General features: G+C 60.1%; 2 protein-coding genes across 3 annotated transcripts; one reads left to right on the forward strand and one right to left on the reverse strand.

The window, feature by feature from the left end:
* ZNF598 (zinc finger protein 598) lies at positions 1,688 to 12,592 on the reverse strand. Of its 2 annotated transcripts, none has more exons than XM_018040842.1 (12): positions 12,353 to 12,592; positions 7,397 to 7,509; positions 6,756 to 6,885; positions 6,378 to 6,589; positions 6,057 to 6,274; positions 5,524 to 5,632; positions 4,734 to 4,924; positions 4,478 to 4,562; positions 3,574 to 4,343; positions 2,969 to 3,113; positions 2,720 to 2,870; positions 1,688 to 2,631 (listed from the first exon to the last, which is right to left on the reverse strand). In XM_018040842.1, exons 1-12 carry the CDS (start codon positions 12,575 to 12,577, stop codon positions 2,278 to 2,280), a joined length of 2,703 nt encoding a protein of 900 aa, XP_017896331.1. In that variant the 5' UTR covers positions 12,578 to 12,592; the 3' UTR covers positions 1,688 to 2,277. The 2 variants fall into 2 exon arrangements, with proteins under 2 accessions (XP_017896331.1, XP_017896330.1); XM_018040841.1 differs by having other exon boundaries at positions 5,515 to 5,632.
* Positions 12,576 to 21,623, forward strand: NPW (neuropeptide W). Its single transcript, XM_018039848.1, has 3 exons — positions 12,576 to 12,729; positions 20,505 to 21,216; positions 21,442 to 21,623. Exons 1-3 carry the CDS (start codon positions 12,576 to 12,578, stop codon positions 21,524 to 21,526), a joined length of 951 nt encoding a protein of 316 aa, XP_017895337.1. The 3' UTR covers positions 21,527 to 21,623.

Below are 26,931 nucleotides of genomic sequence, written 5' to 3' on the forward strand. Positions count from 1 at the left end.
CTGTGACCTTTCCACTCCTGCCCCTCCAGTACCAGATATTGGGACCCAAAGAGCACCAGGGCCCAGAATCCAGAAGGGGGCCCGGAGGTAGAGACCAGCTGATGCCCCTGTTCTGGAGAGTGCTAGGGAAAACCGTCGCGATTTCTCCAGATGGCCCCTTCTTACCACCTCCTGTTCCTGAGACCCCTACCCTGTGTACCATGCAGTGTCCAGAGCCACGTTCCATGGCCAGCTCCCCTTCAGAGACATCCCCAGCTTGGTCTTGCTGACTTTTGAATTCATCTTTTGGGAGTTTTATTTCAGTTACTTTTTCATTTCTTACTGGTTAACAACCTTCTAGTTGATTCAAGGAAGCAGGCAGGACCTAGGGCTGGGGTTCTTTCTGGCTTGGCCATGTTCAAGCTTGCTCTCAACTTATACCCTTCCAGAGAAGAGCAGTTCCCATGGTCAAAGGTGCAGTTCAGTTCAGTTGCTCAGTCGTGTCCGACGCTTTGAGACCCCACGGATTATAACACACCAGGCCTCCCTGTCCATCTCCAACTCTCGGAGCTTACTCAAACTTATGTCCATCGAGTCGGTGATGCTATCCAACCATCTCATCCTGTCGTCCCCTTTTCCTCCCGCCTTCAGTCTTTCCCAGCATCAGGGTCTTTTCCAGTGAGTCAGTTCTCATCAAGTGGGCGAGTATTGGAATTTCAGCTTCAGCATCAGTCCTTCCAATGAATATTCAGGACTGATTTCCTTTAGGATGGACTGTTTCGATCTCCTTGCAGTAAGTGTAGTAGCTGCTAAGGTGCAGTAGGTGTTAACATGAACTTGTTAACATAACTACTCAGGGTAGTGCTTGTCATCAGGCTTTGTTGCCTGGTATTGTTATGGTTCTTGGTTCTTTAAGAATCAGCGTTTTTAGTATCATGAGTGAGATAGCCCAGCTTCTAGGTTATTCTTTGCGGATGTTGGCTTGTGCTGTCTTCAGAGGGCATCAGCTATGGGGGGCTTCTCCTGTGTGATAGGGAACGCAGGGGGCCTCCTAGCAGCCCTATGGAGAGCGAAGAGGGTGACGGCTCTGCTTCCTAGCAGGCGCCGAAGCTCAGCCATCACCCAGAAGCTTGCTCCAGTCTCAGCATAAGTAGGTAGGCCCTCAGGTTCAGACAGGCAGTGCCCACCCACTTCTGCTTCTTTCAGAAAGACATCTCCATTTCTTCTCAAGTAAGGATGTTGCCTCATCTGGAGGTGGCTATGCGTTTAGCTCTTGATTCCTACTATTTATATGTATTTGTGGCAGAATGGGGAGATTTTAGCACATGCCTGGTTCGTTTCCAAAATACTGGATCCGTTTCTAAATTGTTCCTGCTGGAGTTTACTTTAGAAGCTCTCTCAGTGGCCCGTGGATGTAAACCTTGGGTCTGTGTGACTCCTGGGTTCTGGAAGGACAGTTTTACTGGGTACACAGTATAGGTCAAGCATGGCTGGCTCTGCTCCTGGAGGGCTTGGGCTGTGCTTACCTCCAAGACCCAGGCCCGGGGTCAGCTGCTTCTGCCTGTGAGCAGAGCCTGGCTGCCCCCCTCTCCCCACAGGCCTCGCACCCCTGGCCCACAGTACTCACTGAGACCACCTGAGCTATAGTGTCTGACCACTCTGAGTGGGGTGACCCCGGAATGCAGAGAAGCTGAGAACACCAGCTATGTGCATTATTGCAAAATAAATTTATTTGAAGATAAACTGTCTTATAAAAGTTCAGAGACAATTGGAGATCCCAGATTCAGCTAGTCTCATAAAAAGATTCAACTTCAAGTAGCACAATTTTGTGTCTTTTAATCCTGAACGTTCTTTAGTCACAAAACAGCCAACTGTTTACACAACACACTCAATATCTGACTCCAGCACCCATGGACCCTAGCTCAGGGACCGCGGTGCTGCAGCGCTAGGGCTCCGGGGCTCCGGGAAGGGGCCACTGTGGCCACCAGCCCTGAGAGCACACACAGGTCCCGGCACCTGGCCTTCCCGCCCCGGTGCCCTCCAGCGCATGAGAACGTAAACCCAGAGCAGCCTGCTGCTGCGGCAGGGGTCTCTCTAGTTTCCAGGAGGAATCCAGAGGGATCCCCCACGAGGGTGTGCCAGCAAGTCATGGCGGGCCTTCCCGGCGATTCCCGGAGAGCCGGCCAGCTGAGGGGCCTGAGCAGGTGGCCTCGCGGGCTGCCTGGGGGTGGGGACGGGGAGAAAGGAGGCCTGTGGGTGCGGCGGCTCCTGCCTGCGCTGGCGGGAGCTACATCGGAGCTACGTGAGGATCCTGGCGAGGGCCTGCAGGGAGGGGAAGTCATCGTCCCGGGCGGCGTGCAGCGCCTGGTGGCTGCCCACATCGCCGTGCGCCAGCACCTGCTGGCAAGTGGGGCACACACAGCAGTCCAGGCCCACCTGCCGGGTGCTGGCCTGCCACGCGCTCTTCCTGTTCTTCTTGGCCTTCGTGCCGGGAGGCTTCTCGCGGCCGCGGAAGTCCGTGTGAGCCAACAGCAGCTCCTGCTGCTTGGCTGTATCAGGCAGCAGCACCAGCAGCTCATTGAAGATCTTCTCGAAGTTCTCCCCCAGCAGGTCCCGGCAACTCTTGTAATACTGGGCTGCAGAGATCACGCCCTGCCAGCCAGAGCCAGACCCAGTCACGCCCGGCCCCAGCCTGGGCCCCGGTGGCCGGGCCAGCCCCCTGCACCCCTGCCTGCCTGACCTGTCTGAACTCCCCCGAGTAGCTCTTGAACTTGCTGAAGCGGGCCTCGTCGCTCTGCAGGAAGTCCCTGATGGACTGGATGAGCTGCAGGTTTCTCTCCCGGAAGTTCTCAGGGACCAGGTAGGCCCGGGGCACAGGCGTTGGCCTGGGTCTGAATCGGAAGGAGGTGGAGGCTTCTGCCTTTGGGGAGGCCCAAGGTGAGGGCACTCTCCCCTGGGGGCATGGGGCCAGGGGCCCGCCCACACTTACGCTTTCGTGGTGGTCGTAGTGCTGGGGACACAGGCCGTGTGGGGGCTTGACGGAAGGCCGGAGAAGCCGGGGGGTGGCTTGCTGACGGGGGGCGCCAGGCCCGGCGGAGGTGGGGTGCCCTTCAGGAGCACCACGGCGTTGAAGCCTGCGGGGCGTGGGGTGCATGGGAAGGTCCCAGGACGTGACCTCACTGGTCAGGCACAGGCAGGCCCCAGTCCCCACTTCCCACGCCGCCCCTCCCCATAGAGCAGCCCATCCCCACAGAGCGGGTCCAGGGCACGCTGACGCTGCCGCCACCAAGGGCCGGCACGCATGTTGTGCTCCTCATGGCAAACCCTGGCCTGAGTTAACTGCTCTGTCCTCATCTCCAGAGGGTGCCAGGACTCCCCGACTTGCGGGAAGAAAGGGCGCAGGGGAGCCATACGGCAGACCACGGCCACGGGATCACAGGCCTGCCGCCTGCATCCAGATCTGGCTACCAGGCTAAGAGGCAGTGGGAAGGGCCTACACGGGCCTCCCTGCCCGCCTGCGCCACCCTGAGCCTCATTCTGCTACCGCGGCCCCTTCCCAGGGCCCCGTAGCAGGCCTGGGCCCAGCACACCTACCTGGAGGTGGGGGCATCCTGGGTGGGCAGGAGCCACAGAGCGCTGGGAAGTCTTCCTGGGGCGTGGGGCAGGGGGGTGGCCCCAGGGGCCTTGGGAGCCCAGGGGGCTCCTTGGGGGTGCTCCGAGCTGGGGCCGGCCCCTCTGAGTGTCCATTGACGATGACGGTGGCGGGCCCCTCAGCTCTGCCAGGGGTAGCCGTGGGGGCCAGCTCGGCCCCAGGGGGCCCCTCTCTGTCAGGGGGTGGGGGCGACGCGGTACCCGACTTCTCGGAGCCCATCTTCTTCTTCTTGCTGACCTTGGTAAAGGTCTGGGTGGCAGCCCCGGCCAGCAGGGAGGAGACGGCGACCGTCGTGGGCACGCTCCGCAGCTCCTGGGCCGTGAGGCCTGCACGGCCATCCTCCTCCACCTCCTCTGCGGGCAGCGGCCCACCCTTTTTGCCCCCCTTTCCCCCCTTGCCAGACTTCCTGGGGGGCTGGCTGGCCCCACTGGTGGACTGGGACCCTGGGGCAGGATGCGCCACCTTCTTGCTGGCCCCACTGTTCCAGGCAGAGATGAGGCTGGTGGGGGCGCTGCTAGGCTTGGAGGCAGAGGGCACCAGGGCAGGGAAGTCTTCCTCCTGGAAGGTGGTCCTGCCTCTGGCGGGCACAGGGTATGCCAGTGCCAGCCCCACAGGGCCTGGGGCAGCTGCCGCAGAGCTCGAGGACGAAGCGGAGGCACAGAGGCTGGGGAAGTCTTCATCCTTGAGCTTCGAAGTGGGGGGCGGGAGAGCGCTGTGCAGAATGCGGACAGGGGTCAGCAGCCTGTGGGCTCTGGCCTGCCCCGGCCCCTGCCTCTGCAGGAGCCCTGGCGTCCACACCCACCCTCCCAACCCTTGGTAGGAGCCCCCAGCCCCACATGCGTGTACTTTGGGAGTGTGGCTCCTGCAGCTGGGCCAGTGGTGGAAAAGGCCTCCTGGCTCATAGGACCATTGGCGGAGGCTTCTTTGGGACCTGCGAGACACACAAGAACCCTTGTCAGAGCTGAACAGTGTCGAGGGAGCAGGGATCAGGCCTGGCGGGGTGACCAACTGGAGGGCAGTGGCTTCTCACCGACCTTGTGGTCAGGAGCCCACGTCCCGCCTGTTGGGCCAGGGTGGGCCTGCCTGCGGGGGAGCTGCTCACCTGGGCCCTCGCCTGGAGTCCGGGCTGGGCGCCGGGGGCCGCGGGCCTCCTCGGGACCCCGCAGCCCCACTTCCTCCTTCTTGGGCCTGCCACCCTCTTCCCGATCCTCAGTCCTGCGCGTCTCCTGCTGCTGCTGCTGGGTGGCCACCGAGGCCCGGATGGCAGCTGCCACTTCTCGGTCCTCTTCTTCCCTGGGATGGGGAGGCCTTCAGGCTGGGCCAGGCCCAGGACTACAGCGACGCAATGGAAAGGGCTAGGGAGGGGCCTCACCCCAGGAAGCCGGGACCTCAGAGGCCAGCCTGCCAGCAGCCAGCGGAACAGGTGCCAGCCCGGCCTCCCTGGCCAGGCGAGGGCGCTGTGGGGACAGCAAGACCACCTTCCCCGAGAACCTCGGGCTCCAGCGCCCGGGAAACACCCAGCCCAGTTCTCTGGGGCAGCGCCTGGGTACCGCAGATGCCTCGGTCCAGCCGGACACGGGGGCAGCCCAGCCAGAGCATGTGTCCGCCACGCCAGGGCCTCCTGGCACACCTGCACTGCACCTCCGAGACTGGGGCCCCTCACACCCCCGTCTGTAGGGTCGTGGCATCCCTGGTTAAACGAGCGGAGAAAGGAGAACACCCCACTCAGGACACCAAGTGGCCCTGTTGCCATGCCTGGGACACAGAGGCCAGAAGGCCAAGCTCCCTGATCCAGCGCCTGTCTCAGCCCAGCTGTCCACAATGCCCCGGCCTCTGGTGAGGCCAGGTGGACAGAAGTCCTGGCGACTCGCAAATCCTCCCACCTCTTGTACCTCCAGCTTCCCCGGCGGCTCTGCTGGGCTCCGCGGCCGCTGGCCCGGCCTGTGCGGCCCTGGCGGTTGTACCTGTCCAGTTCCTCATAGTCCTCGCCGCCGATGACCCCTGCAGCCAGCACACAGCCAGTCAGGCCCAGGCCGGACCCTGCAGAGACCTCCCCGTGCACCACAGCGTGGACCCGAGGGGCAGGCACAGACGCCTCTCAGGGCTCACAGTGGCCCCGGGCCCCTACGGCCCACACACCAGGTCAAGCAGGAACTGGGATGAGAGAGGGGCCTGGGCGTCCTGGCCCCACCGTCCCAGGAGGGACTCCCACGCAGCAGGCACTCAGTAATCCTCCTGACCCAGAGAAGAGGCCCAGGGACCCCCGCACAGCAGAGCCGAGGCCCTCTGGGAGCCAGGCCGCGTGAAGAGCTCCCGTCCGCACGTGCTCACGGCTGTGTCCCTCGTCCCTGCTGACGCTGAGGGGTCGCGTCAGGGCCTGGGTCTGAGGCCTGCAGGGTGCGCAGATGGCGGGGACCCCGCTCACCCTCGCTCCGGCGTGAGTGCCGCGGTGCGTAGCTGAACTGCAGGTCGATCTGGCGGTTCTGGCGGGCCTCGGCGCGGCTGCGGCTGTGGCAGGCCGTCCTGTGGGCCTTCAGGTCGATCTCCGTGCGGAAGGCGTGAGTGAACTGCTCGGTGCTGCAGCGGCCCTCCTCGCACAGGAAGTGCTTCTCGCGGAAGTGCTCGCGCAGATACGCATAGTCACTGCGGGGACCGGGCATCAGCAGGGCCTGCGCCGGCCCGCCTGGTCCAGGAGTCCCCATGTACCCACACCCACCTGTGGCACCCCGGGCCCCGCCGTGCCCACCTGTAGTAGTCCTGAGCCCCATCCGCGTCGCAGAAGTGGCAGAAGTAGTGGTCACGACGCAGGTGCTTGAGCAGCTCGTCGTTGTCCAGGTAGCGCTCGTCACAGAACTTGCAGAGGGGGTGTCCGCGGTGCGACGTGTCGTCGGGGTCCCCCTGCATGCGGTGCCGAGCCAGGTCCTTGCGCGAGTACCACTTCCGCTCATGCGTGAAGATCTGCGGGGAAGGGGCGCTGGGCGCGGGAGTGGGCGGGCTCCCAGGCCTCCCGCCCCTCCCCAGCCCCACGGTGCAGAGGGCCTCTAGTGGCCTCAGTGCGGCCCAGGCCCATCCACCTGGTGGCCCGCGAAGTGAGGGGCGCCGGGGCTCCGGGAGGCGGGCTCACCTGCAGGTGCCTGAGGCACAGCTTGCAGCAGAACAGCTCATGCTGCTTCCGCATGTGCTGCTCCAGGTCCCCAAAGAGGCTGAAGGGCGGCCGCTCAGGACAGCGTGGGCACTCGTGCTGCAGCAGCTGCCTGGGGAGACAGCCGGCCAGCCCCCCACCTGGACACTCAGCACCACCAGCCCCAGGGAGCGCGAGAACCCCAAGGCCCCCCCCCGCGGCCCTGCAGATAACCCCGGGAGCGAGGGCCAGGAGGGCGGGCACTCTGCTGCATCAGACAGCGCCGGGGCCTGAGCCGGACAAGGCCCCAGTCCAGGAGATGGACCCCCACCCGGAAGACGGGGGCTACCCCCAAGACGACCGTACCCCTTATGGCGTTTTTCCTCTACAGATGAAGAACCTGACTCGCACCAGCTCTGGTGCACCTCACAGAACCCCAGAACTCCCCCGCCACACCCCCCACCTCCACCACCACCGCAGGAGGGGGCTGTGAGCAACCCCGTTCCAGGAGAGCCCAGGAGAGCCCGCGGACAGGAACCAGCTGCCAGGCCCTGACGTCGCACCCCCGAGGGAAGCGAGGAGCACACGCGGGATGCGGTGCGCCCGCAGCCCCACAGGACCCCGGCCAAGAAGTCCGCTCTCACCTGTAGAGGGCAAACACTCTTCCATCCGTAAAGTAGATGTCATACTTTTTCTCATGCTGCAGCTGGTGAAGAGGGATGGTGGCAAAGGCAGGGAGTGTCTTCCCGAAGACCACCTGAAACCAGACCCAAAGGGACCGCTGGGCAGGCTGTGGACGCCCACTGCGGGGTGCCGTCAGGCCGAGAGCAAAGGGGGCACTGAGGGCCCCTCCTGGAGGCCCCTCTCCCCACACCCAGCCAGACACCCCGAGGGCGGCCGGGACAGAGAGGCAACAGCCGGCCACGCCTCCAGGGGGCAGTGACCCCACCCACCCTAGACAGACAGGCTGCCCGGGGACAGTGAAGGATCAGACAGCCTGCCACCGGGGGCTCAAACACACGGGTGCTGAGCACAGGACAACAGGCTGGGGAGGAAGAAGAGACACTCCAAGGAGCAGCTGAGGAAAGAGTGGCTGCCACCCGCCAGACTGTATCAGGCGACAGTGCATCAGACCTGGCCGCCCTCCTCTCCCATGAGGCTTCTGTGATGTCACGGGAGGGGGTGCCCCCCCAGGACTTGGTCATGGCCCCAGCTGTTCTTGGCCAGCTTCCTCCCCATTAATTGCTCGGTCTGGGGGTGCCACACGGCTGAGCTGGTGTGATGGATGTGAAACTCTGCAGCTGGCCGCTTCTCAGGGTCTCTAGCACTCAGTAAAGCTGCTGGGCCAGACCATGACGTGGGACAAGGTCACCCCAGCCTGGCCCCCAGGGCCCTCCTGCAGGCGCAGGTCCCCCTGAGCTGACAAGGGCCCTGCTCCCTGCAGGGGCCCCCATCCTCCGGCCCCCCATCCTCCCCGCTCTACCACCGAGACAACATGGGCCCACCTCTTTGCTCAGCACCTTTCTGATCCGCCACTGCCCCCGGCCTGGAGCTGGCTACTCGCCTCAGCTCAGCGTCTGCGCCAGCACACCCAGGGGACATCCTCACCTTGGGAAAGGCCACATCAGGGTCACCCCTGTTATATTTAGGCCCAGCTACAGAGGATGTCTAAAACCAGAACAGCCATGAAATTGGGAGAACGGAAGACTGGCTGGAGAGGCTGAGTGGTTATGCCAGCCACCACAGCAAGGTGGTGAAAACCCGGTTCCTGGGGCCCCTGGCGGTGGGGGGCGGGGGGAGATGGGGAGCTTAGCCTCCACTTCTGAGGACACGCCCCATTGTTTGGGGGCAGCCAAGCCTTGCCCGCTCCTGCCCCAAAGGAATTGTCCCAGTCCAGCCACGCCCGACCTGAGGGTCCAGGGGTGCGGGGATGACAGGCCCCGAAGACCTTTCTTCCCATCACCATGCTGGCAAGCCAGGCAGAGGGACGTGGGGGCTGTGGCCCCAGCTACACCAGCCGCACTCCTGTGGCCTGTCTTCACAGTGGAATCTTGCTCTGCCTCCAAGGCTCACCCTATACCCTCTGCCCAGGATCTCCCGACAGGTCCAGAAGGGACGTGGGAAAGGCCTGGGCCACACACTGGCCTCTTCTCGTGGAATCTGCACTCCAAGAGCAAGCCCATGCCCAGCCCTGCCTTGCCTCCACTCCCAGGGGTGCTTTTCCAGAACAGACCCCCATTCCTGCCCAGGGACAGGTGCCCGCAGGTGCAGGGCCCCAAACTGTTAAGACCTGCTGGCGCTGCAGAGCACAGGAGCCAACCTCCAGGACACCGCGCTCCCATGACCAGCCCTCGAGGGACGCCCCGAAGCTTCCAAAGTGTCCTGGGCTGGCAGACAGCAGAGAAATGATATCCCTCCCCAGAAACACCGGTGTGGGGAGGCCCCTCCACTCAGAGTGCCGCTCCGATCCACCACAGGTGGAGTCTGTCCCTGGATGTGAGCACCCTCACTGGACCGGGTGACCATCAGCTTGGGGGGGGTCTGTCCCTCCGGAGCAGTCTGGTGGGACAGTCCGGGCTGGGTGCACCTGAGCCAGGCCAAAGGGGGACACTGGGCAGGCTCAGGAAGGGACTGGAGTACAGAAGAGGCTTAGGAAGGGAACGTGGCCGTGGGCGTGCAGGCTCAGGCCATGTTCGTTTGAGAATGAGGTGAGCAGGCTGGCAGATGGGACGGGGCAACACTGACTGCCCCTCACACACAGCCTGGGAGCAGCACAGGGCCCCCCAGGACTGGGCCAGATGACGGGCGGGAGCAGCCAGTGTCCCTGCCTCAAGAGAGGGTGAGGCGAGCGGCAAGAATGGATAGCTACACAAGGAGGAGGGTGTGGGGGCCTGAGACCCCCCACTCCAGGGATGGGAGGGGTCCCAGGATAGAAGTACAGGCCAGGCCTAGACACTTGAGGATGGGCCATTCTGGGCAGCCCCTGGGTGGGCCAAGCAGTAAATGATCAAGTGGGAAAGAGTGCCCCTGGGTGGGCCCCAAAAGGATCAGGCCCCGATGAGAGGGAGAGAGGGGCGAAAGCCTTCTTGGACTCCCCAACCAGGGGAGTGTCTGCCCAGGGCCTTGCTGCTCCCCACTCCCAGGGAGCAGGGAGCACTCACGGAGAGTGAGCGCAGAACAGAATGGTGTCCACCGTGACCAGGGTGAGAGCGGCCCCCTGGGGAAGAGGGGCCAGGACAACAGGGAGCACGACCAGAGTCAGCAGGTTTGACCTCCCTCCCAGTTCCTGCCTATGAGATGGGGCAGAGGGGCTGCACCAGGCTGTCTGCGAGGTCCCTCCTGGCTCAGACACATCCCACTTTGTACAGCAGCCCTGTCAAGCCTTTCTGACATCCCCGGGATCAGGGCCAGGTGGAAAGCAAGACAAGACTTGTCTTTCAGAAGAACGTGGCCAGTGGGAAAGACAGGATCAGGCAAGAGGGGGCAGGACCCCGGGACCTGACATCAGTCTCAGTCAGCGGCCCCGTGCTGCCACTGCCCACCAGCTAGGAAGGAGCCTAGGCCTCCACCATGAGCACCTGCTGGGCAATCCTGACTCATCTGGCTCCTCGTCTGAGCAGCAGTTGCAGGGCTGTCCCCCGGGTCAGCCAAGGGAGGCGCCAGGTGAAGATGCAGGAATTAAGCAAACAAAGCTGCCCTGTCCCACAAAGCATCTTGGCGTGCTTTCCTCCCAATTTTTTAGAGGCTTAGTCCCATAGAAGCGGCAGAAGAGAGGCAGGGTTCAGAAGTTTCTGAGCAGGCATGGGACACAGGATGAATTCAGAGAACAGTGCAGGACTCAACCAGGGAAGCATGGGGGTGGGGTGGGGTGGATTCCAAGTCCAAGCATGGGAGGAAGCCGGATGCACAGAGAGGAGCATCATCTTCCCAAACTGCCCAGAACCTCCTCCTGCTGCCAAGCAACTTGGAGCAGGCCTGGTAGGAAGGCGGCTTGGCTGGGGTACCTGATGCCAAACCACACCCCAGCCGAAGCCAGTTGACAGCTCATGTCCACGCCCCCTTGCCACAGAGCACCTGAAGGGTGTGGGACCCACAAGGAATGACAGAGGCCAGGTGCTAGCTATGAGAGCCATATATAGGTGTCTGCTTACTTCCTCCCCACTCCAGTATTCTCGCCTGGAGAATCTCATGGACAGAGGAGCCTGGAGGGCTACAGTCCATGGGGTCTCACAGAGTTGGACCCAACTGAGCGACTAACACTTTACTTTCTCAATGAGACATGCAATGCCCAGGGATGGAGACTCCGCTGCGCCTGCCTGCCTACCTGCCTGACTGCCAGGAAGCTACACGTGTGCTGGGAAACCTGGTCATTCAAGAGTTACGTCACGTCACGCAAGCCTGGCCTGCAAGGCAGGCTCTGGTGTAGCTGGGAGGAGCCTTCTGACTAAGACACAGACAGATCCACAGTTCACCGACTGCTCCTGCACCCTAGACCTCTCCCAGATCCGAGTCTGTCTCGCTCCACCCCATCACAGACTGACAGCATCTCTCAATGTCTTCTTCAGGTAGGGTACAGGATATGTGCCCACAGAGCTCATGGGATTACAGCATTTGCTTGGCTCCTTTAACATAAAAGTCTACTTTAAAAAAAAATGAAAAAAGGATGTCGTTTCTGCATCACTTGTAGAAAGAAAGTTACATTCCCTGACAGGTATCACCAACCCAAGCTTTCCATTCACATCCCAGGAGAGTTTCACAACTCTGGAAGCAAACAAATTTCAAAGCACAGCAAACCCAGGGAGTTCCAGCTAAGTGCCCCCAGCCAGCAGCTGGCATTGCGAGGAGGGTTGTGGTGGGGGGGGGGGCAGAGATGATGCCCTCTGACCTCACTGGGACTTCCAAGTCTGGACAGTCAGAAACTCCAGCCCCTCCACTCTGGAGCCGAGCCCCTCCAGCTGAAACTGGCAAGGAGGATGAAAGCTTCTAACACTTTTATCCCCACTCACCAGGCACCCTGAGGAGACCTCAGTGGTTTCGCTTTCCCCTTGGGTGGCAGGTCTGAGTACAAGTCACTTAGTAGATGAAAATGCCAGTCTCAGAAAGAGTTCCCTCAGCGTCACCCAGAGAGACCCAGACACACGGCTAAGCTGGAAACGCCCAGAATGACCCTCTGCTCCCGGGATAGGTCGCCTCTGAAGGTGCCCACTTTCCCTGCTGCCTTCACCGGGATGGAGACCCCTGAGGAATAAACCCCCAAAGCCGAGCGAGTCGGGGAGCACCGGCTCTGACCATGCCCCTTCCAGCGGCCTGGCAAGAGTCCTAGGGGTCAACAGGAAAGCCCGCAGGCTCTGGGCCCACAGGGACCTCGACTACCGCCTGCCTCCCGCGCCCAGACGGCCCACAGCTGGACCAACGATGGGGACCCCCCCCCACCCACGACAGGCGGCCGCGCCGGGCCTCCCGCTCGGAAGCCGGCGCCACCAGGCCTGCGGTCGGACACCAGGAAGGCAGAGGCCCCTTCCGGCCGCCGGGTGCCCCGCCGTCCCGCCGGGCCGCGCCCGCCCGGGAGTCCCGACACGCTGCCCGCCGGCGCGGCTCACCTGGCGCAGCTCCTCGCGGCACACGGCGCAGTACCGCTGCTCGCACAGCACCCGCATCTTGGTGGAGCAGCGGTAGCACACCGGGTGGTCGCAGCGGCCCAGCGCCGTGGCCTCCAGATCCCCGCAGCACAGTACGCAGCTCCCGCCGCCCCGCTCAGGTGCCGCCGCCGCCGCCTCCTGGGCCGCGCGCCGCCCCTCCGGGCCCGCCGCCGCAGCCGCCGCCATGGTCCGGGATCCGGCCCCCTCCCGGCCGGCGCGGCACCGCACCGCACGGCCTGGCTCCCGGCGGGCCCGCCCCTTCCGGGGGCGACGTCACCGCCCCGCCCAGCAACGGGCCCGCCCGACGGAAGTGCGTGTGCGACTTCCGCCTCAGCGAGGTGCGAGCTAGAGCGGCGACTTCGCCCTGGGCGCTCTAGGCGGAGGCGGCCGATTTGGAGGCCTGCCGCTGTCCCCGCGCCAGGCTGCGGACGTCCGGCTTCTCCGCCTAGGCCTCTGTCCTGGGCCGGCCCTCTCTTCTCGGAGCAACGTATGACCCAAATATTGATGGGTCATACTGTTGTAGCCACGTGTTCCGGGAAACAAACTCACTCAGAGGGACAATGCACATAGTGAAGTGCAGTTTATTACACCAGCGGGCCCAAGGCGGAGTCTCCTCTTGGCCAAGGACCTGGACCAGCATTTGTGAAAATCTTTTATATCCCATGTGCACTTGTCTGAACCCATCATTTCAAATTCCTTGAGACTTACATAAACAAAGGAAGGGTAAATACAATCCCAATAACCCCATCATTCATGTGTTATGTGCTCAAGGAGTTAAACAATTGGCTGATAATCAATAAGCCTGAGGTTACACTCCGATAGGTATGGAAAAATTTATGGCCTGTCCAGAGGGAGTTTTCTCCTTCTGTTGTCGTTTCCATAGGCACTGAACACAGGGTTCAGAGTCCATTGGAGAGGTGGCTGAGCATGATCAGCATGAACAGGCCTAAGATGGAGTCCAGGCCCTATGAATTCCCTCTTCAATACTTAATATTAAGATGCTATTCATGGTTCCTCTGAAATTCAAATTTAACTGACAGCCCTGTATTTTTATTTGCTAAATATTGCGACCTTATTTGGAGAAGGAAATGGCAACCCACTCCAGTATTCTTGCCTGGAGAATCCCAGGGACAAAGGAGCCTAGTGGGCTGCTGTCTATAGGGTCACACAGAGTCAGACATGACTGAAGCGACTTAGCAGCAGCAGCAGCAGCAGCAGCAGCAGCGACCTTGTTAGGAACCCAAATCTCTCTCCAACCCAGATCTTATGTTGTATTTGGGACAAACAGGGGCCTGGTCATTGGGCACACGTGTGAGCACACACAAACACAATCCCTATTGGAAAAGACAACACGTGGTGACATCTGTCTCTGAGCCAGGGGTGGACATCCCCAGTCCCAGTAGAAAAGGCAGGTAGAGAACGTGACCTCTTCAGCGGCAAGTTGACCTCACCCAGCTGAGCCTGGGGGCTTGAGGCAGAGAAATAGCAGGACAGGCTTGCAGATTGGGGGTAGTGAATCCAGGGGCTTTGGGACTCTGCAGTATGTTTGGGGCCTCCTCACTATTCTTGGGGTCAGGCACACTCAGGACCTCTCTTCTGCTGTTAAGGGAGGTTGGTTCAGATCTGAACCCTTCTAGAAAATAGGCAGTGTGTTGTGGAAGGATGAGCTTGGACTGTAGAAGCAGAAATGGGCTGGAAACTCCAACTACGTATTTGCCGGTGACCTTGGTCAACTTGCTGAGCCTTTAGCTTCCTCGTTTGCAAAACAAGGATCATCATACCAAATAACCTGGTGGATTGGCCATGGGCAGGTGTCATCTCACCCTCACAAAATCCCACTAAAAGGACAGCAAAGGAGTAAAAAGACTTTCCATGAGCACAAAGAAGAGGAAGAGAACAAGCAATGAGTGAAAGATGCAAGCAAATTGTGAAATGACAGAGTGCAGGTGGAGGGTGACTGGTTTTCATTTTACAAAGCATCCTTAAGACCCTTGGGGGAACCCCACAGAGCAGTTCACTGAAGGTGGGGTTAAAAAAGGAGTGCATGGAAGTTGGTGCATTGACTGGGCGCCTGGGCCTTCCCTGTATCCATCCAGTCCTCCTCCCACTCACTGTCGGCAGGAAACTAGAGGATTGTTCACTGAGGAAACGCACCACCTCAGAAAGAAGATCTGCATACCCCATTAGGGACTGAAAGGCTATCCCGGTGCCCAGCTGCCCTGCAATGAAGCTCACCTCTCAGCAAGCCACGCCCTTACGAAAGGAGCCAGCCTGTCAGGGTCTGACTGGCAGCCAGCAATCTGCAGACACAGGAGGAAAGCCTGCAGTGTAAGATACAGGGACAAAAACAAGCAGACCCAGAGAGCAGAAGGAAACTTCAGGAAAAAAAAAAAAGTATATATGTGTATATACATATATATATATATATAAACCTTTAGAGTCCTTTGAACAGCAAGGAGATCAATTCTAAAGGAAATCAACCCTGAATGCTCATTGGAAGGACTGAAGCTGAAGCTGAAGCGCCAGTACTCTGGCCACCTGAAGTGTGGCCAATTTGAAAGTGTCAGTTCTTCTTCTTCTTCTTTTTTTTTTTTTTTTTGCTGCTGTAAAAAATTACCACAAACATAGTGACTTAAAACAATGCATATTTACTATAGTACAGTTCTGGAATTCAGGAATTCAAAATGACTCTCATTGGGATAAAACTAAGGTGCAGGCGGGCTGCATTCGTGTTTCCTTGACTTCTCCAGCCTCCGGTGGGCTGCCTGCTTTCCATGCTCCTGGCCCTCCCTCCTTCCAGCCTCTGTTTTCACTGTCACCTCTCCTTCTCTGACTGCCTCTCTCCTCCACACTTGGGAACCCTTGAGATTACACTGGACTCACCTGGATAATTCAGGATGCTTTGCTTATATTGGATTGGTCAAAAAGTTCATTCAAGTTTTTCTGTAACATCTTATGGGGAAAACCCACAGGAACTTTTTTGCCAACCCAATATGAAGTTCAGTTGATTAGCACCCTCAATTTTATCTGCAACTTGAATTACGCTTTACCATGTAAATAGTCACAGCCTCCAGGCATTAGGGCACAGACATGTTTGGGGAAGGGCTCTTTTGCTGCCTACACAGTCATGATGCTGCTCCCCATCCTTCGGGGCCCAGGACAGCCTCACAAACGCCAGCTATGCTGAGGTTGAGAAAACGCTGATGAATTTTGCTGGGGACTTCTGTCTAAGAGTAGAGGGAGCCCCCTGGTGGTGGTGGTTTAGTCGCTCAGTTGTGGACAGTAGTCCACCAGGCTCCTTTGCCCGTGGGATTTCCCCTGCAAGGATACTAGAGTGGGTTGCCATCTCCTTCTCCAGGGGATCTTCCTGAGCCAGGGATTGAACCCGGGTGTACTGCATTGCAGGCAAATTCTTTACCAACTGATTTACCAGAGAAGCCTGAAAGGAGCGCCCTAGGGTACCAAAATACTTTCTACCTTGATCTGGGCTCTGGGCACATAGGTGTAGGCATATGTAACAAATGAAGATGTGCCTGCTTTACTCAAAGTATACCTCCTTAAAAAGACCACCCTTTGGTCCGGAGTTAAGAATCCGCCTGCCAATGCAGGGGCAGGGGACACAGCTTCGACTTTTGGCCTGGGAAAATTCCACATGCCCCGGGGCAACTAAGCCCAGATGCCACAACTACGAAGCCCACACACCTAGAGCCTGTGCTCCACAACGAGAAGCCGGTGCACCACAATGAAGAGTAGCCCCCAACTGCTGCCAGTGGAGAAAGCCATGAAGACCCAGCACAGCCAGAACAGAAAAGACCACCCAGGGACTGCCCTGGTGGTTCAGTGGTTAGGACTCATGCTTCCACTGCGTGGGATGAGGGTTCAATTCCTGGTGGGGGAACTAAGCTCCCATATGAGATGTGGCATAGCCAAAAAAGAGACCACTCGTTTTTAGAATAGCGGTTGTTGGTGATTTCAAACTATGGAGGCAAATACTAGGAGAAATGGCTGAAAGAGTTAGAAGTCATTGCCTCTGGAGGGCAGGATGCTGATGTGAGAGGGTGGAACAGAGGCCACTTACTGTGTCCCTTATACTAGCATTTGACTTAAAATGTATGGTGACGCTAGTGGTAAAGAACCCGCCTGCCAATGCAGGTAGATGTAAGAGACCCAAGTTCAATCCCTGAGTGTGGAAGATCCCTTGGAGAAGGAAATGGCAACCCACGCGAGTATTCTTGCCTGGAGAAACCCATGGACAGAGAGGCCTGGCAGGTGGCAGTCCATAAGGTTGCGCAGAGTCAGACACAACTTAAGAGACTTACCACGTGCGCCCATGTACAGTCTTAATAAAACATGCCTTTTCCTTCTCCAAGGGATCTTCTCGACCCAGGGATGGAACCCAGGTCTCCCGCATTACAAGCAGATGCTTTACCCTCTGAGCCACCAGGGAAGCCTTAATAAAACATAATCATTTTAAATGATGAAATGGAGAGGTTTTCTTATTTTCTGTGTCATTAGGATGGGGTTCCTGTTGGGGGAGGAGGCAGGTGCTGTGCCTGGGAGGGAGAGTATGAAGCAAGACATGGTCCCAGGCCCCCGCAGGGCTTGGTCCAGTGTCAGGGGAGATGATGTGCAAATAGCATCCATGATCATCCAGCTTCTAGAAGGGTCTGTATGTGGATGAAAGGTGCAGTGAGCCCCAGAAAGACTGGGTAGCTCTCATGCATCATTAGGGCCACTACCTCCTCTGGCAACAGACTTTTGGCTCCAGACTTCTGGGAGGTGGGGGGCTGCTGGCAGAGCCCTTTGTCCCTGGGCCCCTGGCCTCAGTGTTGGGCAGGGCACAGAGACCCTCATCCTGAGCACCCCAAACCGGGAGCCCCCAGGAACCGTCAAGCTATTCGGTGCTCTTCTCCCTCCCCGGCCCTGGGCTCCATCCCTGCCTGCCTTCCGCACACCTCCACCTGACAGGCAGCCACAGACTCTGTCCCAACAGGCCCTCCGCCTCTCACCTGCATGCGGACATTTTCCTTCCCTCTAGTTCACAGTCATAAGCCAGCCGGAAGGATCGCTGGTATTTAAACTTCAGACACTGAACATTCTGTTGTGTAGGGCACTTTTTTTTTTTTTGGTCAATATGGCATTTTCAGATTTATCCACTCTGCTAACTGTAGCTGTCTTCAATTTTCTAACTGCGCAGAAACCTCCATTACTGCATCGACCACGATTGATCAGCTTTCACATCAATGACATTCTGCCCGCAGACGCTTCCTGCCCACCGCCCGCAGTCCCCTGCCTCCTTTCAGCAGGGAGTGGGCGGCAGTGCCAGGGGACCCTTGCGTCGTGCCGCGCTGCCCACCCACTGCACACTCCAGGCAGCTCTCGAGGCCAAGGGGCCCCAGGAGAGAGAGGCAGTAGTGGGTGGAAGGGGCAGCTTTCCACTCGGCCCACCGGTCCCTGCGCTCCTCCAGGGCCCTCCAGGCGCGCAGGCGGCTCCCTCTGTATCCCCGCCCTGCCTGGTCCCTGCGCCATCACCCCTCCATCAAAGCATCTTCTCTGACAGGTTTGGGGACTAGGCAGCCGCTGGCACAGCAACAATAACAGATGTTAGCCTCGCCATTTACCTTCCCTGGTGACTCAGACGGTAAAGTGTCTGCCTGCAATGCAGGAGACCTAGGTTCGATCCCTGGGTCAGGAAGATCCCCTGACTGGGTCAGGCAACCCACTCCAGTACTCTTGCCTGGAAAATTCCATGGATGGAGGAGCCTGATAGGCTACAGTCTGTGGGGTCGCAAAGAGTCGGACACAACTGAGCAACTTCACTGGTTACTGCATGCCAGGTACCCCGTCAAGACCCAGCCTGGATTTTAAAAAATAATTTTGGCCATGCCTCATAGCATTCAGGATCTTACTTCCCAGACCAGGGATCAAACCCACGCCCCCTGCAGAGAAAGTGCAGAGTCTCAATCACTGGACGGCCAGGGAAGTCCCAGCAGCCTGGATGTTTAGTGCTCACAGCCAGCTGGTCAGGAGGCTACCATTACTGTTTACCAATGAAGAAACTGAGGCAGGAGTGCCCCCCCTCACACCCACCAGCGTCCAGTCTGGGGCACTGAGCTCCAGGGCATGTTTCTCAGCTGCTCCACAGGGCCTTTGTGGGGAGAGCCGATGGCTTCCAGACCTTCCCCAAGGGGTCACCAGACCTCTCTGCCCCTCCTGCCTCAAAAGTAGGGGCCTCCCCTCGGCACTTCTGAGCCCCTCTGGGCCTCTCCCAATGTGCAAGTTCGAGAGGAAGGACAGACCCAGACTGTGCCCTACTCCTGCCCTGGATTCGCCCCTCCTTCTTGCTGAAGAGAAGGGCAGAGGGGGAAGGGAGGCTTCCATTAAGCACTGTAGCTGGGGTCCTCAAACTGGAACTCTCAGGCTGGTGGTCTGGGTTGGACCCCACTCTGTTCCCAGTGCTTACCCAGGTGACTGGAGTAAGTTAATTTCCCCCAGGCCTTAGTTTCCTCTTTGGTAGATGGAATCAATAATTGTCCCACCTTGTGGCATTGTTTGGGAATCTCCCAGGTGGTGTCAGTGGTAAAGAACCCTCCTGCCAATGCAGGAGATGTAAGAGATGCGGGTTCAATCCCTGGGTTGGGAAGATCTCCTGGAGGAGGGCACGGCAACCCACTCCAGTATTCTTGCCTGGAGAATCCCATGGACAGAGGAGCCTGGCAGGCTATAGTCCATAGGGTGGCAAAGAGTTGGACATGACTGAACCAACTTACCACACATACACGTGGCATTGTTTGGAGATCAAAGTATGATAATTCAGGATCCCTGGTGTCTGGAACTTAGAAGGCACCCCGTGAGTGGTGTGGTTGCTTGGTGGGGGGGTGGTGGTGGAATGAGGTCTGATTATTTTGAGGGCTTAAATCCTCCCTGGCTTAGGGCTCAGGCAAGAATGGGTCAGGCCCTGACATCTGGAAAGAAGCTATTAACCCCAGGCAGGCAGAGAGGGATACTCCAGGAGACTATTCAGATAGGGACTATTTAAGCAGGATCCTGAAAGATGAGTAGGAGTTTGGTCATAGATTGAAAAGGCCAGGATGTCCATCCCAGACACAGAAGCACAGAAATGGGCCAACTCGTGGGTTGTTGGGTAAAGCAAAAGAATTGAGACTGATCTGGCCAGAAAACATGGTTTTAGGGGATCACAGACAAAGAGGAGGGCTTCCCTGATAGCTCAGTTGGTTAAGAATCCACCTGCAATGCAAGAGACCCAGGCTTGATTTCTGGGTCAGGAAGACCCACTGGAGAAGGCTAGGCTACCCAGTCCAGTATTCTGGTCTGGAGAACTCCATGGACTATGTAGTCCATGGGCTTGCAAAGAGTCAGACTGACTGAGTGACTCTCACTTTCAGTCAGAGAGGAGGCTGGAGGTCTGCAGAGCCTTATCCTGCCCAGGGCAGGGGCTGGGGGTAAGAGGGACTGACTCTTTATTCTGGGAGCCTAATCCTAACCAAGCATCCACCACCTAGCAGCAGCTGGGAAGTAGGTTGGTGGGGAGAAGCTAGGGGTTAGGGAGCGGAGAAGAGGGTGTGGGCACAGATTTGAACTGTGTTAGGTGAGGGCTTCCCAGGTGGCTCTGGTGGTTAAAAAAAAAGCCTGCCTGCCAATGCAGGAGACATAAGGGATGCAGGTTCAATCCTTGGGTGAGGAAGTTCCCCTGGAAGAGGGCATGGCAACCCACTCCAGTATTCTTGCCTGGAGAATCCCCATGGATGGAGGGGCCTGGTGGGCTATGGGGCAGGCGGTCTCAAATAGTTGGACACGACTGTGCACACACAGGTGAGGATAAGGAACAGCCCGTCAGGGGAGGAGGCAGGCAGAGGGGTCTTGGTGCAGAGGGCCCCCACCAGTCAGCTCTCCTGCTTTGCCCCCTGGGGCGCTGCTGGCCCCCCAGCCTGATCTGCGTGTGCCCCACCTTCCTGTCCCCATCCCTGCGCCTGGCAGCTCCTCTCCTTGGGGACAGAGGAAGAGGGGCGTGAGACACGGGAGGAGGGGAGCCCCCAGACCGGGGAGGAGATGAATTCCAGGAGATGAATCCCACTCAGCCAGGGTGCTTCAGGAGCCCACGTCCTGCGGCGTAGCCTGGGCTCCTCTTCTCCCTTCATCCCGCCCCCTCCCTTTAGGGAGCCAGGCAGGTACCGCGGGGGCGAGCAGGGGCGGGGCCGCCGAGCAGTTATAGCCCGACCCGCGGGGCCCAACTCCCCGCCTGCAGCTCCTGCACTCCGGCTTCTCCACGCGGCGCGCGCAGACCCGACGGAGCCAGTGCCTGGTCCGCGCCTCCGGGCGGCTGTCGACGTGAGCACCCTGGCGCGGGGCACAGGGGTGCGGGGCCCGGGGCCGGGGGCCACCGCCAGCCGCCGGCTGCTCGCCCTGCTGTGGCTGCTGCTGCTGCCGCCTTCCGCCGGCGCCTGGTACAAGCACGTGGCGAGCCCCCGCTACCACACGGTGGGCCGCGCGGCCGGCCTGCTCATGGGGCTGCGCCGCTCGCCCTACATGTGGCGCCGCGCGGCCGGGCCCCCCGCCTGGGACACCTTGGGCCTGGGCGCGCTGTCCCAGGGGCCCTCTGCCAGAAACACCCTCTCTCCGGGGCCGGCCGCCCTCGATGCTCTGCTGCTTCCCTCCGAAGCTCAGAGACCGTGGGAGGCGCGACGCAGACGCTCCGGGGCGGGGCTCCCTGTCAGTGGGCCTCGCAACCTGCGCGCCCCGGAGTCCGCGCGCCAACCCGAGTGGCGGCCTGGCGCCTCCTCCTGGACCTCGGCGGAGCAGGCCAGGTACGCGGGGAGAGGAACGGGACAGGACGCCAGCAAAGAGGCGGGTCTCGGGAGATCTGAGCCGTGCTGTCTGCCTGCCCGCAGGGCACCCAACGACCTTTCTATCCCCGACTCCGGGGAAGGCTCTCCTGGAGCAGTCTCTCTACGCTTCCAGCCCGGGGAGTCGGGGGAGCGGTAGTGGAGAGCGCACGGCCCTCTCCCCACGGGCCTCTCTGTTCTTTCTAGAGCTTTCGGAGAGTCTCCGGCTCAGCCACGGTCTGCGCAGGGTACCGCCTTCGCCAGCCCTCGCCTCGCCCCGAAGCCGTCCTGATCGCCGCCCCTGCTAGCGCCCCCTCGCCTGACTCAGACCGAATGTCTTCGACCACCAGGCCGGTCGTCTGTTCAATAAAACTCGCCTAGTTGCCGCGCCGCCGCGTGTGACCCCTTTCCTCCGAGTTGTGTACTTTGTCATCTGGCTCCGAGGCGCAAACTGCCGCGCCCACGCCCTGGCAAATGTCAGGAGCCCTCCCGCCCGCCTGCCGGGGGATGCGTTCCCACCCCCGCCTCCTCCCGCCCCACTCCTGCTCCGCCCTCTCTGCCCCAACCCAGCCGAGATCTGCTTGTCCTTGTGCGGCAGAAGCGGGGCACAGAGGCAGAGACACTGCTGGGGCTGGGTCCCCTTCTCCCTTTTCTGACATTGTTGCCCCTCCTTGTAGGGGATGGAGTCATCAAACCAGGTCCCAGGGTCCCCGAGGAGGGGAGAGGTATCCCACGGTGGGAGGGGTGTGTGTCCGGCTGCCACGCATCAATGTGTGCAGGACAAGGAGAGCAGCAGCCCCCACACCAGCCTCCCGGGAGCCCCACAGGGGGTCTCCTCACTGTGCCCCCTGGCCAGCTTGGGGAGAACGTCTTCCCCAAGGGAGCAGGATCTTAAGACCTGGCAGCCCATCCCCCACCTCCCAGTGTTCATTTGAAACCTGGATCTCCTTGGAACCCCTCCCTCCCCTCAGCCAAGGGCTGCCAGAGAGGAAGTGGGGACCCCTTGGCCCCTTTGCCATGGCCATGCTCTCTCCCTAGGAAGGAAGGACCTCCACCTGACACTCCCTTGCCTCCTCAGAGGCCCCTCAACTGCTGGTCCCCTTCTGCATTTCCAGTTATTGTCCCCAGTCCCCTGTATAAATGTGTTCTGCCATCTTGCAAGGGCCTCCCTCCATCTGGGTCCCTTGCCAGTGGTCCCCTCACTCCGTCCTTCTGCTCCCCCTTCAACCCTCTTTAGTATGGACCTGGAGTCCCACAAGTGTCCTGGACCTTGGAGGGCTTGGTCACTGTGCAGATGCTATCTGGCTGCCCTTCTAATCCTCGCTTGGCTGTGTGGCAAGGCAGACCTTGGGGCACCCACCAAGGACAGGAAGAAGGGTGGCCTCTGGTCTGTCTAGCTCTTGGCTTTGGGAGGCCCACGTGGAGCCAGACCCCATGCTACCCTCCCTACCCCAGCCTTAGGAAGAACCTTCTGGAGGTATCTCCCCACTGGCAAAAGCCTCTCATCTCCTGGGTGCACCTTTCTTCCACACGGCCTGCTAGTGTGGGTAGTACTCTGTCTGATTCCACCTTTCTAATTCTTATGGCTCCCTGATTCCACTCAGTTTTGTTTTTTGTTTTTTTTTTTTCCCCTCTGCACTGGGGGAATTTGCAGACCACTCAGGTCAACCTACTGCCCCACCTCCCCCCCCCCAAAGTCCTTGTCCCTGCTCCTCACTGAACATGGGTGTCCTGACCTTGTTACCCCCAGTGCAGTACACCTTAATGAAACAGAGTTCCCACCATTCATGAAACAGAGTTCCTACTCTGAGGCCGGACCCTGTTCTCTCATTCCTCTCTCCCCTCCCCACACAGTCTGCAGGAACTGGAAGATTTCAGAGCAGCCCTGTGGCCCCCTCTGCCTGAGCACCCCAGGGCCCCAGGCCAGGTTATATGCCTCTCCTGGGGGCTGCCCCAGCCCTGCGCGTCCCCTCGCCAAGGTACACAAATCTGCTTCCCTGGGTCTCAGCAATGCCTCCCCGGTGCTCACCAGGGCCTGACGCCAAGTGGCCTGTGAATGAGTCACAAGCGCTGGAGCGCTCGGTGAGGGGCTAGATTTCATGTTGCCTGGAGAAGACGCCCAAGCAGAGCCCATCGGGAGCTCGGCAGAGGCCCGCCTTCTCTGTCTACCACCCCCAGGGCGGCCCTATGCTCCAGCAATGCTCGCAGAGCTATGGCGCGGGCCTCACCCGAATCTCCCACCCGGCAAGGCTGGAGCGGTCAGAGCCAGAAGGGTGGGAACCTGGGCAGCTTCCTGGACGCTGCAATCCTAAGCAGGACTGGCAGGAGGCGCTGCGCGGCTGCTCTCCTGGGCTGCAGGCGCGGTCCCCGCCTCCGTCGACGAGCGGGGCTGGGGCGGGTGATGGGCGGGGGCTGGGGCGGGTGATGGGCGGGGCTGGGGCGGGTGATGGGCGGGACCAGAATCGGGTGGGCAAGGCAGGCTGCCGGGGCGTCCCCCGCGCAAGGTTTTGGGCGCCTCCGACCTCTCGGTTCTCTCCTTCTCCGCCCCGAACCTCCTGTTCTCATCTCTTCCCGTTGCGCCGGTCCCTCCTGCTCCCCTCTGGGGCCCTGAAGAGAGGCCTGGCGAAGGCTGAAGGAAGGGGTTGTGAGCGAGGCCTGGTCATCCCGCGAGGCCCTTAATGCCCATTAGGGAGGCCGCGCTGGCCCGAGAGGCGCAGGCCCATTAGCCGAGTGTCAGACTAATGGCTGCCCCCACTCCCCCACAGGCCCCCAGCCCTCCCCTCTGGCAGTGACAAGGCCTCTGCCCACAGCCACGCCCCAGAGTCTCTGCCCAGGCCCAGACTCTGCCTCATCTCCGCAGGGAGGTAGGTTCAGAGGTCAGAGGGAACCCCCTCCCCCGAAACAGGAGCACAGGACAGTCCCAGCCCAGGTCGACCAGGGGAGAGGACTGGGAGGTCTGACGTACCTCCTGTCCCTCTGTCGCACCCCAGCGTGCCTAGATGGCACAAGTGGGTGAGTGCACCAGCGTGAGAGGGTGGGCATGACCCAGACCTCCACTCAGCTGCACCTGACTGCCTGCCTGCCCCTCCAGCTCACCACCCCAGCCCCAGCCCGACCCCAGCAACACAAACAGCTTCCAGCCCAAACACCTCAGGGCACGCTTCCGGGCCACCTCCCAGGCTTCTCCCTTTCCTTGGCAGCCTGGCCAAGAGAGAGGCTAAAGGGAGAGGCCTGGGAGAGTTTTCCAGAGAGCTGCTTGGAACCATTTTCACCTTCCCTGTCCCTTTCACTCCTTCCTGCTCCCCCTTCTGAGTTGGTCCCTGCAGGTAGTGTGTGTGTGTGTGTGTGTGTCTATTTATGTCCGCGCGTGCACGCGCGCACGTGCTCAGTCATGTCCAGCTTTTGGCGAAACCAAGGAATGTAGCCCGTCAGGCTCTTCTGTCCATGGGATTTCCCAAGGAAGAATACTGGAGTGGGTTGCTGTTTCCTTCCCCAGGGTATCTTCCCAACCCAGGGATCCAACTTAAGTCTCTTGCGTCTCCTGCATTGGCAGGAGGATCCTTTACCACTAGCGCCACCCGGGAAGCCCCTGCAGGTAGTAGCTGCTGCATTTATTCTGAAGCTGCTACCCACTCACTTTGCGGCCAGTTCTGATGTCGTCTTTGTTACTCTGTTAACCTTTCTTGGTACTTCCTTGGCTTTTCTTTAGCTTTGGGGCCGCCTTTGTGATTCTGGGAGGCAGTGTTCCTGCCCCCTGGCTGTGAGCACATCCCCTGCTTTTTCCACCCTCCAGGGGTGCTCTATCCCCATTCATCTTCACCCACAGGCTGAGTCCTAGGCTGCAGGTTGATCTGAGAGGTCTGCTCTATAGAAGAGGAAGAGGTCTCCAAGCATCCTGACCCAAGGGACCAGGGAGTCCTACTTTCCCTACCCCTTGGTTCTGGGGGGGGGGGGTCTCCCATCCCGCCACCTCCCTCGACTATGGTATGGCCTCAGAGCATACCTGGCAGGTCCTAGGTTGCTACAGGGTGACCCCTAAGCCCCACCTGCACTGGGGAGTAGGGTGGTATATCGTGGACCCCCACTGTCCATACTCATCCTCACAGACTCCGGGCACCGTGGGTCCAGGGAGGCCAGTCAAAGGCCAGACAGGCAGTCTGTGGACAGCAGATGGACAGATGGAGGTGGCTAGTCAGGCAGGAGCCTACAGCAGCATGAGCGAGGAACTCAGAGGTGGGGGTGGGGGAGCAGCCTTGCTGTTGCAGCCTAAGTGGCTTTTAGGGGCAGCAGCTCGGGTGTGGACACCCAAGGGGCTGTGGCCCAGGAGGCTGCCTACGGCAGGCCGTGCTTGGCCAAGGCGAGGAGCCCAGGCTGAAGGCACTGGTGAGGGAAGAAGGAGCGGCAAGGACTGGGCCTGAGCGAGCTTACTTGTGCCCTCATGGGGAACTGTCTGGGCTGGTTGTGCCTGACCCCTGGGGACCAGGTAGGTTCAGGGGGCTGAGCGGGGCTGGGAGGGGCAGGTTGAGGGTGAGCCTGCAGCTCAGCTGGCTTCCTGTATGGGTGACTGAGAAAGCTGAAGAGTGTGGGCTTGGAATCGCACCCCGCACCCCTGAATCCTGTATGGGTCTCTTCCTTCTCCAGACCTGTTTCCTGTAAAATGGCCTGAGCCCTCAAGGGTTGTTCCGGGTAGCATGTACTCAGAGAGACGCACGAAGAATAAGCAGTTGTCCATCGGTTGGGAGAAGGGGGCATTCATTCTGGGGGAGGTGGAGGGAGGGGAGGGGAGGACGGGCTCGGGGGCAGGAGGGTCTAGCTGGCACCCAAGCCGTCAGTGCATTTCATCCCAGGTCGAGAGGAGGGGCAAAGACCCCTTGCTTCCAGGCAGACAAGTGCATGTCATTCCCTCACCCTCTGCAGTCACCCACCGGGCTGGGGGCGGGCAGGGACAGGAGTGCGGGTCCTGCCAGAGGGAGGGGCTAGTAGGGGGAATGTTTACTGGTCCAGCACAGCACAGATAGGCACAGACACTCCTGGAGAGGGCCATGAAGTCACTCAGCCTGGCCTCCAGGATATAGGGAGGGGCCGCTGCCTGGTCAGTTTCAATCCCCTCTTTTTGCCTCCTGGACCATCCGGGCACTTGGTGCTGGGTACAGGAGGGATTCTGATAGAGGAACGGGGCAAGGGGTGGGGGAGGGGGCTTCCCGAGGAGGGTGGGCAGAGCCATGGCCCTTGTTCTTACCCTGTGGCCCCTGGGTGGGGGTCCTTCAGCCTAAGGACCGTTTCTCAGCCCCTCCTCCCACCTCAGGGGCCTGCCTCCATCCCTGTGCTGCTCATTTAGTAGGTGCGTGGTGCTAGTGGTAAAGAACCCACCTGCCAGTGCAGCAGAAATGGCAGTTCACTCCAGTATTCTTGCCTGGGGAATCCCATGGACAGAGAAGCCTGGTGGACTACAGTCCACCGGGTCGCAAAGTCAGCACTCACCCAGTGTTACTGGGATAGGAAGCTGCCCAGAATGGGGGCTAGATAGTAGGGGTCGTGGTGATTTGGGGGGTCCCCTGGCCCTGCAGTCTTCCTCCCGGCCTCCCTGGGCTGGCGTGGCCCGAGGCAGGGGAATGGCCAGGGTGGCTTGGACCCGGGGCGGGGGCGGCAGGGCGGAGGGGGCGGAGAAGGGGCGGGCGCGGGGGCGGTGCCGCAGCC

Source organism: Capra hircus, chromosome 25 (genome assembly GCF_001704415.2).
Source record: "Capra hircus breed San Clemente chromosome 25, ASM170441v1, whole genome shotgun sequence".
NCBI classification, from domain to species: domain Eukaryota; kingdom Metazoa; phylum Chordata; class Mammalia; order Artiodactyla; family Bovidae; genus Capra; species Capra hircus.